General features: G+C 37.4%; 1 protein-coding gene across 1 annotated transcript in view; it reads left to right on the top strand.

Annotated features, from left to right (window-relative positions):
- Kcnh8 (potassium voltage-gated channel subfamily H member 8) overlaps window positions 1-13,023 on the top strand; it is a 219,680-nt gene that overhangs the window by 30,264 nt on the left and 176,393 nt on the right. The window contains exon 4 of the mRNA XM_087897874.1: window positions 11,025-11,182. Within this exon, the coding sequence (XP_087754000.1) occupies window positions 11,025-11,182 (158 nt within the window). The remainder of the gene's footprint in view (window positions 1-11,024; window positions 11,183-13,023) is intronic.

The following is a 13,023-nucleotide window of genomic DNA, read 5'->3' as shown; positions in this document are numbered from 1 at the left end:
CTGAGATGTTTTCAGGAAATGATGTTCTCAAAAATAGCCCTGGATCAATTGGATATCCATTTAGAAAATACGAATCTTGTCTCACTTTTCAGACTGTATAAAGTAATAGCAGAAAAGCTGTAAGCAAATTGCAAGACTTGAAAGGACAGAAAGACACTAGAGTGGTGTATCTTACTGATCTGTGAGTGGACATAATCTCACAAATAGAATGCAGTTCATGCAAGCAGAACAGGAGGAGGAGAGGTGACTTCCACTGAACAGATGTCCTGACTGGCATCTTGTAGGAAAGGGTGTACAGATGTAGTTAGAGTGCTCAGCATCACTTTACCACCAGAAAAATCTTTAAAAACATCATTGGAAAGAAGGGGAAAAATTGTAATGAATTTAGGTAATATGTAGAGTAACTTAAATGATCTTATACTCCAGGGACAGCTATTAATAAGTCTGTTCTTTCTATTAAATTCCTTAGCAGTCGCTATAAAAGTAGATGCATACTTGGTGGCCTAGAAAGGTGGACTTAAAAATCAATGCTCATCCTACGTATTTACAAGTAAAACATGTCTGTGTTTGATTATTTAAAATATATAGTGTTTGTGTGTGTGTATATATATATGTGTGTATATATATATATACACATATACATATATATTGTGGTGTTACACAAATTGGTAGAAATGGGTTGAAATGGTAGCAATGGGCGGATGTCAGGTAGGCGGGGAAGACAGAACAGAATTCTGGGAAGAAGGGCAGAGTGGCAGCTGCCATGAAACTCCTGCCTGAGACTGACACTGGTTAGAATCTCTCCTGGTAAACCACAACCTCGTAGTGTTACACAGATTGGTAGAAATGGGTTGAATTAAGATGTAAGAGTTGGCTAATGGAAAATTAGAGCTAATGGGCAGTAATTTAATTAATACAATTTTTGTGTGGTTATTTCTGGGGTTAAGCTAGCCAGGCAACCAGGACGAAAAGCAGGCCCTCACTCACTCCATATATATACGTATATACACACATATGCATGCAGTATGTATATAACTAACACTAATACCCAACTTTCCTGAATTCAAAAGATCCCATATTGCATACAATTAGATTAAAATATGGACATATGCATAATAAGGCAATGGAACACAATAAAGCAATAAAAAATACTTGGTTTCCTAGTAAAGGCCTCTATAACCAAAAGCAAAACTATACTTTTTATTTTGCATTGTGCTTGTAACTGATCCAAACATGATTAGTGTATGGTAATAAGGTCACTGGTTACTTTGGGGAAGGTAACAATCAGTGTGGCTAATAAAGAATTATTCTGGCTCTAGTTGTGACTCTGACCATGGGGTTTATAGGGACAGCCGGCCTTGGAAAATTCATCCAATTATTTTCTTAGTGTTATTTCATTTTAAGTATATATGCCATATATATTCTTAAACTATATTTTTAAAAATTGTATATTTTATGTGTGGCAAATCTATAATAACAATTCTAAATACTAATTTTATCATTCTAAAACTTATTTTAACACCATAAAAGCTCATAGAAATCAATGGAATTTCCTTCCCACTGTGATTGAAGGAGACAAAGGCATCAAGAATGAAATGTAGCCTTGACTTATATATGTATATATATATACATAGATACATATATATACATATATATACATATATACATATATACATATATATATATGTGTATATATATGTATCTATGTATATATATATGTATATGTTTTCCAAATGCAGGTCATCTGCCATCTTCACAGAATAGCTGAATTGGGCACATATTGTTAGAGGACAGACCACTGCCTATACAGTGACCCCAATAAGGGTAACAGTGAATGCACAGGAAGCCACAGAAATAGCCCTGTCAATAAAGTAATGATGTAATGCATACTGGTTATTATTGGTGTTTTATTGGCATGACAAGACTAAATGGTGTGTTCCAGGTCTGTAAAGTAGAAACAGAAGTGACAGCGAGCAATTTAGGCAACTCGTAGATCCTGTTTCTCGGTTTGGAAGCCTGTAAGTAAAGCGACAATGATGGCGAACACTTATTATGCTGCCCACAATGCAGGGAATTTGACTCCTCTTTCTACATTGCCAGCCCCTCTTCTGTATGGCCATTAAGACATTCTTAGCAGGGTCTGCTGTGATGGCAAGCACAGTCAACATGTCACTGGGATATAGTGAAAGATTTGTGTCTCAAACATGTTCTGTGTTCACAGTGGTCTCTGCCATGTGGGTGCTGAGAACTGAACGTAGGTCCTTGGGAAGGGAAGCCAGTGTGCTTGACTGTTAACCCACCTCTCCATCCCCATTAAAGTATTTTTTTATTGAAGCTCAGCATCTAATTTGGGTTTAAACATCACTGAAAAGGTGATTAATTTATAGAGAATCCAAGCCAGTAGTCTCATCCATGATACACAGAAGTCTTTTGATACGGCAGAGCTGCACAGCAAAGGAGCAGTCATGTACAAGCTCAGTCTGATAGAAATGAATAGTTTATGAGAGAAACAGAATTTCAATGATGTGTAGTAGGCAATTTTAGTATTTATTTTGAATAACGTTACTTCATTGTGCATATAAGGATTTACTAGCATAACATCATAAGAAAGTGAAAACCTGTAGAGATTAGCTTTCTTTGAGCAGAATAAAAAACTATGGACCTCTGTGGCAGTATTTAATATGTTGGAACAGTGAAAGGAATCATTTCAGTTGGAAAGTTCTGGGGTAACTGGATTCTGAGAATGTCAGCGGAAAAACACCTGTGTGCTGCTGTCCCACAGTGAGACTACACTAGGATGGTCACTTGAACTCTTAGTACTTGGCCTCTAAAGGAATAGTAATCACTTTCAAAAGAGGTCTTCTTTACTATGTTAAGATATTTAACTGTTTTTCTAAATATAAAGATAAAGTGAACAGTTTAGTATCTGCAGTGAAGCAAGCAGAGAAATGTATTTCATCTACACAAAAGGAGCAAAGAGCAACAGGAAAGAAAGTGAGGCAAGGCCATAAACCCTCCAAAACCCATTCTCAGTGACATACTTCTTCCAATAAGACTCTGCCTCCCAAAGCTTCTGCAGTCTCCCCAAACAATGCCACCATCTTGAAATTATTATTTAAATTATTTCAAACATATGAGCCTTAGGGGATATTTCTTATTCAATGCAAAGTTTCTACATATGGCAAGCCATTAGGATACAGGGCTTCTAGGATCCTTCCCTTCACAGTATGTTGAAGTTGATGGAGGATGCCATGATGTGTATGAGTCTCCATGACTGCAGTGGTCAACTGACACAAAACAGAAATAAGCATCAGTATGGGTCCACATCACTTAATCTGGTGTTTTCATCCCCTAATCATTCTGTTGTGAGTCCTCTTGTACTTATATGTTGCTATCTCCCACGGAGTCTATTGCTCTTTATTTTTCATTTTTTATAAATCTATACCTTTTATAGTAAGAGAGAGAGACAAATGCTGATGTGATGAGCAAGGTCAGATGACAGGAACTTTTATTCCTGACACCAATTGTTAGGATTATCTGTCCCTCCAGCCTCCTGATCAATTTCCCCTCTATATATTGTCCCCACACCCTCTGGCCCACGTGTGCTGTGACTTGGTGCTGTTCTTAAAGGACTGACTCACAAGCAATGGAAACAATCAGAGTACCTTTAGATCATCAGCTAGAGCTGGTTTTGTTACATGTCCCTCCACCCACACTGTACCACATCAATTAGTTTTTAAAGAAATGCCTAAGTTAGTAATCATTTATATGCAGAGCACATGCTTTTGTGCACACCACTATACTTTAACGTACTTTTTAACAAGTAATTCAATACATTTTTTAAATGATTTCCCACCTGACATGAAGGCTAATAAAGTAATCTACTAATTTATACTATATCAAACTTACCTGTCATTTCTTTTTATTTAGAACTGTAGACATTCTAATGACATTGCTCTACAGAAAATCAAACTCAGGGGGGTAAATACATTTAATTCCTTTGCTTTTCAGCTCACACATATAGCAAGTTAGTGGGAGGGAAAAGAAATACTTTTGGAAGTCTGAAAATAAGAAAATACCATATCCAGTTATTTCTCTATTGCTTGACTTTAATTGTACTATATAAAGCATGAAGACAACAGGTAAATTATCTCAGGATATAATTACCTGTGGTCTGTGTCATCAGAGAATTCAATTGTATCTTCATTTTGGTGCAATAGATTAGGATCAACCCTTTGTAAAGGTCTGTTAAGGGCTCATTACATAGGATCCCTATACCACGAAGCACAATGAATGCTATATCAGATGTCAACACATAAGTACATAAAAATTTTGAGGAGAAAGATTATTTTCAGTTAATTTTCTATGGATTCGGGAATGTTTCTCCTGGATCAGATTGCTACGTTTGTATTGCCATGAATGTAAATATGAAAGGACTACTTAAAGGGTTTAGTTTTGGCTCCTGGGTTTGAAAGTTTAGTTCATCATAATTTGGAAGGTATAAGAGAGCAGAGTTTTCACAATCAGCCAGAAAGTATTCAGAGTGAGATTGGTCTGCAACATATAAACCCCAGCATGGCAATCACTGATGTCAGAAGGTCGATAAGATCAGGCCTGTTTAGTACTTTGACAGGAAGAATAAGACATGAAAGGTTCAGGGAAAATATCCTCCTAACATCCTATTTTTTTTCTGAGAATTTCATTGTACCAATCTAAGGTAATTCTCTATAAGAAAAAGCCACTGGTGCAACACTCTTGTCTTTTAGAATATAGGAATAAAATGACATTAAGTGTGAAAAGTTACCCCACACACAATTGCTTAACTATTCTGCAACTTTGGTGAACTGGGGATGATGTCAGTCTGATCAACAGCAAAGTATATGGCAAATGTGAAGACCTTTGTGGATAGTCCAGAACTGCATCCTTTATAATGCTTGACAAAAAGTATTTTGTTGTTGTTTTAAAGTTGGTTACTCAAACCATTAGTTATTTAGATCAATCACTGCACCATTTTATCCTTATCCTGGAAAAATCCAATTTTTAGATTATAACTAAGTGCATTTCCTCTTTGAAAATAAACAATATTCAAGTTTCAAATGCAAGTTAAAAAATCCTTAAATATTTTCATTAGTGTTGTCACCATCTGTTCACAAAAGTTCATGGTTGCTTCTTTTTCAAGTTAGAGCTAGGAGGTCACGTTTCATCATGTAAGTTCAATCAACTAACAAGTTGTCTCATAGAAGCCTTCTAAACTGCACTTTATAATGACTCATCCAATACCCGCTCTATTGAGAAGTGTAACTTCTCGTTTGTCTTTGTCTACTACGTAGGCACATGGCCTTAAAGAGGGGTGCAGTTAAGTAAATATTCACTTTACTCAGATTTTTTGTTTTTGGTGTTTATGGAAGTATGTCAGTATGTGAGTTAGCACAGCAGGCTTTCTGTAAAATTTGTGATAGACATGGTGATCAGTAACCATGAAAGGAATTATCACTACAATTGTTTTGTATCTTAAACTTTTTCTAACATATACATGTTTGTTTTGTTAGTGCATGTGCTTATGTGTGCCATGGCATATGTGTGGAGGTTCTAGGGCAACTTGGTGAAATCAGCTTCCCTGTTCCATTGTTTCCAGGAATCAAACTCAGTTCGTCAGCCTTGGCATCAAGTATTCTTACCCACTGAGCCATCTCTGTAGGTTCAACACTTCACTTTAATATATATATATTTGTTAATTGACACATATGGAGCTCAGTTCATGCACACAATGTAAAATGGCTGCATAGGGATAGCTGGCATATCTTGAAAATTCATTATGTCCTTATCTAAAGAGCATGCAGTTGTACTAGCTATTTTGAAATATTTAATAATTTCATAAACTCTGGCTATTCTCTTATGTCATCTTAACATTATGACCTTTCTTCCTTTCTAACTGTATGGTTCTTTCAACTTTATAGTGAACTCACACACTTACCTCAACCTATGCCACAGAAACCAAACTTCACCATGAATTTGGCAACACTGTGTCCCTAGAACAGAAATACTTAGCCTGAGCTTCCTTCTAGTCACACTGAAATGGCAATGCCTGCTTCCATTCCAAAATGGTGACTGCACGTGTTAAGCTGCTCACTGTTGCAGAAATTCGTGAGCTTAGACAGTTGAAGAGGAGGTATACAGAGTTCACATCACTCAAGGGCTGGTGACATTCTCTCTCCTCTGCTGCCCACTGTGGCCAGGCATGGCACTGCAGTGGCACTGAGTCACCTCGTCGTCTTACCCTGTGGTACAAATCACCATCTGCTGTGAGTGTTCCTTTTCTGTTAGCATTGCCCTTTCATGTTCTCAATATCAACAAAACAAATGTCCAAATTAATATCAGTTTATACGCTACCTCATGCACTATGGGCTATAACAATTATAATTCGGGAATTGGGGATTACTGAGAACATGATTCCAGATTATTAATGTGACTGGTTTCCACCAAGGCACAAAACCCGTAGTTCTGAATTGGAACTTAGAGGTGTGGAGCTCAACTCTTCCTATGTTAGCTAGCAGTGAAGATTAAGTATGTGTGTACTATTGTCATCTGTGTGATTCTGGGCAAGTTACTTCATCTCTCTTATCACTCAGTTTCCCTACTTGTAAGGGGAGTAATGAAAACACTTACATAATAGTATTGTTTTGATGAACGAATGAGGTCACAATTCTAAATAATTAAAAACAGCATTATGCACTTCTGAGAACATGTGTGTTATTTGTAACTACAAACATGTTATAAGTCCTTCTATCACTTCTATCACGTCATTTCTGCCTTGATGAGTGACAAATGACAGGCAATTGTTGATAGTGTCATTATTCCTGCATAGCAAGTAACCGCAGATGTTCAATGTAGAACAGTGTTTGCCCACTGCCTCTCTGTCTGCGTAACACAGGAAATCCAGGCAGAGTTTAGCTGCGTGGCCCCTGCACAGACACATGAGTAAAGTGTGAGCCCAGCACTCCATCGCTGTGTCGCCTTTCCTGCACTGTAGCACGATTCCTAATTGGTCTCAGTGATAAAAACCTGGAGTCCGAGATTAAGGAGTGAAAACTGAAAGATCAGCAGAGCAGCAGCCACTAGTTGTTACCTCTGCAAAATCCTCAGACTGAAAGGGCTATCCTGTCTCTACAAACCATCAGACTGAATGCCTTGAGTTCCTGTCTCCTCCCACTTTACATTCCTCTCTCTGCACAGTCAGAGCCCTTCCTGTCTCCATTTTCCTAGTGCTAGGATCAAAAGTGTGAATCACTCTGTTTCTCTTGTAGACTGTATCAGTCTTGTGCAACTGAGGGAGGCCTTGAACTCACAGAGATCCATCTGCCTCTGCCTCCCAAGTGCTGGAAGTAAAGGTGTGTGCCACCACAGCACAACCTCTATGGCCAATTAGTGGCTTAACTTTGTTCTCTGATCTTCAGGCAAGCCTCATTTGTTAGATCACAAAGAAAATATCACCACACTGGATCTTATATTTTCTCCCAAAGCATGTACGGTCATTAGGAGAACTCATATCTTTGTGAATTTAATACTCAAGTCCTTCTTTCTTTCTCTCTTTCTTTCTTTTCTTCCTTCCTTTTTTAAACTTTTTTTTACAATGTATCTACTTTTATTTTATTTTATTGGTGTATTGCTTGCATGTATGTCTGTGTGAGCTATACTGTACTGTAGTTACTCACATGTGCTGGGAATTAAACCTGGTCCTCTAGAAGTTAAGAGCCAGTCTGCTGAGCCATCGCTCCAGCCCTTGAACATTTTTTCTTAATGATTCAGTTTTTAATGTTACGGTCCTTGAAGCAGTTTTCTATTTTTTTATTCTCCAAAATTTCATATGCAGGCATTATGAATTCTAATTATTTTATCACCCATCCCCTCTCTTATTCCTCTTCCTTCTCCTGCTCAAACCATTTTTTTAAAAAAAAGTAAAAAAGAAATGACTTTTTTCAGGGTCAAGCTAAAATCTAGTTAGCTTTAGTCTTCTATATGTGAATATCTGCTTTCCTAATGTAGGTTTTGACTCCCATATTGAGAACCAGTTTACTGAATGTTGGTGAGTTTATTTTTTCTGGATATCCTATTCTGTCCCATGTCTGCTTCATGCCAGTACCATGCTGACTTTGTCACTGCAGCTCTGTAGGAGACTTTAAGAGTAGGCTGCAGTATCTTGGGATAAAAGAAAATAATAAGTAGAAAACAAAAACAACAGAATATTCAAAAAGTAGACATGGAAAAAGGAAACAAAAGGTACAAAGCAAAAGTCATAATTATGTTGAAACAAAAAAAGGATGTATATAGAGAAAAGAAAAGAAACCAGCTATTAGAGGGAGAGAAAAGGCAGGAAGAACAGCAAACAAATAAAAGGTCAATAATGGGACAAAAGGGGAATATATATGTGTATGCAATACAAACCAACTTAGAAAATAGGATGAAAGAAGTGGAGGGGGATGACAGGCTGTGTGCTGCTTCTCGGGGTGGCCATGTGCATGACTGAACCCGCTCTGCCAGGCTGTGTCCTTTCCTTGTCTGCTTGAGCTCTGCAGCCCATGGAGAAGACAGCAGTGAAGGGATTTTCATTTTTCATGTGATGTTTGCTTTAGAACAATGAGAATTGTTCAGGACCAGAGCTGGCTGGAATAGCTTTGCTTTCCTGATCACTGGTAGCATGGAACCAAAGAGATCCTTCAGAGGGAGTTTCTGGAGGACAGATTGGGTCAGTGCACTTGCAGCTCCTCTTTCTGTCTAGATCTCAGACATTCTACAAAGAGGAACAAACCACAGACTGGGCTGGGTGGAGGAGGCACAACAGATTCCACGCTGTTCCACTTAAGACAGCCCTGCTTCACAAGGCTAAGTCAGCTGGATGGATCGTGTACTGAGCTTCCTTAGGGGGCCCACTGACCCATCCTCTTAAGAATAAACTACATTCGTTAATTCCACCTGGAATCACTTGCCTATGTTTTCTAGTGAGTTTATCTCACCATGTCTTATCAAACACTGTGTGCTATGCAGACAGCATAGAAATATTTGCTGTGAATTCCAAGAGAAAAAAAACTTGGACTTTCCCCAAAGCTGCACGCATTTCACCACAGCTGCCTTTTAAAACAGTTTTTACTGAGAAACAAACATGTTCCTCATGGTCGCTTCAAATGGTCCTTCAGTTCTATATCAGTTTTAGGTCACATTCTCCTCTGCTTGTCTCCCCCACAGTTCCGCATCCCACACCCAGTAAGGAATTGTGCTTTGTTGTTTGGTTTCTGAGACACAGAAACTGGAAGTGCTGCCTGCTTCTAACCCATCATGAATCCTCCATCACAGACATTTACTTAGCAAACACCAGTCTTGGTTTCACACAGCACCTAGAGACCACCTATCTGCCCTGCTACATACTTCAATCCATGACACCATTGCTGTTTTCTATTTATTATCTTTTCTTTTCCTGTCACCATGTAAAGAAAAGTCTCTTCAGTGGCCTTGCCTAGGTCTGCCCCTCAGTACAGCCCCCTTTCTGCTTAAAGTGTAGCCTAACCCTGGACCCATATTACTATGTACACAGATTCTCTGTCAAATATCTGAGCGCAGGAGGGAGCCCAGGGCTATGGATGCGTAGTCTATTACAGAAGGGTGAGCACAAAATGAAAATCAAAATAAAATCCAAGTTAATAATGAGCAAAACCATGAGTTTTAAATTCTGTTTTTGTTTATTTTTAACAGTTTTAAATATTTGTCTCTACTCCTGAGAGTAGAGAAACAAATGCAGCGAATACAATCATAGCCACCGCTATCTCCCCATCCAATCCTCTGACAAAACTTTTCATCTTCTTGTTCTTTGTGCTGTTGCTGTTTTACTGGGGTTTACCAATGCGTAGGTTTTAGCAGTCAATATTATAATCATGGTGTCAGCACATCCTTCACCTCAAAGAACACTGTTATTATTTTTAATAGTCCAAATTAACCAACAAGTGTGCCAATTCATCTGATAATGCTGATCCATTCTATAATTCAGAGTGTTTATTTTTCTATAATTACTTCAATTCCTAGTTTCATTGCCTGAGATACTCCCCCCCCCATGTATCTTGATTTGGTTTGTGAGGAGTTGAACCAGTGTATTACCCCCAAAATAAGACTCATGAAGTAATGTCTCTCTGTTAGCATCAGCTGTCACGTGTCATCCTTTCCTGTGCGTAACCATTCTACAATGTCCTGGGACTTGCATGCACATGATCTTAAAGAAAACACACAACTTAATTTTACATAATCCAGAAAATAATAATATATCAGTCTGAGAAATACTCATTTTTACACAGAGACTTCAAACTTAAGAAAACATGTTTGTTTGTAGTTTGCCTTTTGACTAGCACCAGTGAGGGTATCGTGTGTAGTAAAAGACTCAATAAATACACAACAAAAGAATCATATAGGGAAGGTTTAAAATTATACCTAAAATAGAAGAGCAGAAAAGGAAAGATAAGCTCTAGAACCAAATTAATAACTGCTGTACTTGGTAAGAGATGTGACTTCCAGTCAAGGGTAAATTTCATGTCCACACAGTGATCTAGTAAGTTTTGTGCATGCAATAAAGTAGTGTTATGCATATGACAACTATTGTTTCTACCTCTACCATGGAAATGGAACAATCTCCAGACAAGCTCTAGAATATTTCACATTGGGCACTTGGGAATGTCACAACTGTTCTGATGGCTGTAATCATTAGTCATTTAAACATAGTATTCCACGTGTCCTTCACCCTTCTTCAGCATTTTCTCATTAATTTATATTGAATTCATGAGGACACTAATCTGAAATAGCTTAAAATTCCTTTTTGCTTGATTTTGTATAATTTTTACGCCTTTCTTCGCCCCTTCTTCCCTAACTGCTGTCTTCCCAGATTCCTCCCTTCATTTATTCTCTTTTTCATTAGTTTTTTTTTTACTTTTTCTTTTTCTTCTCCTTTTCCCTCATTTTTTCTTAATTATCTTTTTTTCCCAAGCAGATATTATTCTAAATTTCCGAACAACTTATGTCAGCAAGTCTGGCCAAGTTATCTTTGAAGCAAGATCTATTTGTATCCACTATGTCACAACCTGGTTCATCATTGATTTGATTGCTGCCCTGCCCTTTGATCTCCTGTATGCTTTCAATGTCACTGTGGTGAGTAGAAACATCTTCCATGTGGCCTTTATGTGCTGTGTTTGATTTGCATATGTTTGGTGTTAAATGTTGTTGGCAGTTGGTGCTCACCGAGGTTTGTGCGCTCTGTAATAAGGATTCTGAGATATTCAGTGGCACACAGGCCAGATTCTGAACTTGAAGAGGGGACGCTCTTCTGATCCCTTCCTTCAATGCTCAGAATCAGATAAAGCACATACAGAAAGAAAGAAATCCTGGATTTGTCATAAATTGTGACTCACTAAATAATCCTTTGGTACCAAACCACCACTAGGGATGGAAGCATCGCTTTAGATTCCTAAAGAAAATCAGCTGGAGAATTTGGTGGGGAATTGCAAACATTTCTTTAACTCTGTCTCTCTTATTTCATTATTCATGAACACAGCTTACTGAAGGCTGATCAGACAAAAAGGAATGTTAGTCTTGGAGTAAGGGAATTCACCTGCTTAAATGACACAGTCTCATAAACTTCAGATTCTTGAGTGGATTATCACCTGCACTCCCTCTCCTTCCTGCTTTTCACCATGTCTTGTCATGAGGAAAACCATCTTACATTTGTTACTAAAACTGTTTTTACATTCAGTGAGGGACATTTTTAAAAACTGTCTTACTTATAACCAGAGATATATTTAGGAAGACCAATTTTGATTTTGCACGTGGTTTGGCGTGGTCACCAACTTTAGCCTGTAAAAACAAAGCACTAAGCATGAGTTCAAATTAAACAAATTTCCTTATCAGTTGATACCCCTCGTATGAATCATATTCTTTTGGTTTCTAAGAGTAGTAAAGTGATCAGAATTTCAAACGCAGATACCATTGGCTTTTAGATGAACATACAACTTCTATCCCAGTTGCTTAGTGCAGGTTAGCACATTTGCGTATTTGCTAATTGCCTGTGCCATGAGAGTCTGTTTGTCTTATCTTTATTTTTTTGAGTTGGAAGTTTGAGGGTGACATCATTAGGAAAAAAGCTATCAAGAAAAAAAAAGTTAGCACATAGTATTAATCCAAATGATACTGAATGTTGACCTATTGAATTTGAGATTTCTTTCTTTGTGAGATTGAATTTATCTATATAAGTACCATAATGAAATGCAATGAGTAAAAACAAGGATTTTGCAAAACTGCAAATAATCTAAAAAAATGTTTATTAAAATATTCTGAATTTGCTGGCCAAATGATCAAATAAATTCTGCTTAACTGGTCTGTTTTTTTGGGTACTGAAATAAGATAATTTAGATATGTAAATGTAATATGATGATAAATATATACAAGAAATATTCAGTGTATGTTTCTAAACAATTAACATCATTGCTGTCTAACTTAACAGGTGAGATTTTTATATTTAGTGACAATGTCACTGATCTCCTCCCCCTTTTGCTCGATGTCTTGGAATTCTGGATCAATGCTTTGTGAATGCTGGAAATCAGAAAGAAAAATGAGAGGGAAAGGGGGCTTTCTACCAGAGACACTGCTTCTTTTCATGGGCCTGGTCACCTAAAAAGCAGCACAAATCTGCTACCCTTAACTAAGTTAATAAGTACAAAATATTCTAGTTTAACAGAAAAATTTGTTCAAGATATTCTGTTCCCTTTCAAAAAAAAATACATGATGAGGACAACTTATAAGAAATGTTCTTAGACATGGAATCTAAAATAAGACTGCTACTACCAGATTTTAAATGTGTCCAGGGAATACATTTAATACATAGAAGAAACTCAAAATGCAGTACGGACATCAGAAAGTGCTCTTTAGATTTTGACTCTGCCTAGTTCTAACTGCCCTTGGCAAATGTTTTTAATACACTCATATATTCATCCATT

This window comes from Myodes glareolus, chromosome 18, assembly GCF_982192425.1.
Source record: "Myodes glareolus chromosome 18, mMyoGla1.1, whole genome shotgun sequence".
NCBI classification, from domain to species: Eukaryota; Metazoa; Chordata; class Mammalia; order Rodentia; family Cricetidae; genus Myodes; species Myodes glareolus.
Note: the sequence above shows the minus strand (reverse complement) of the source record. Positions and strands in the feature narration are given on the sequence as shown.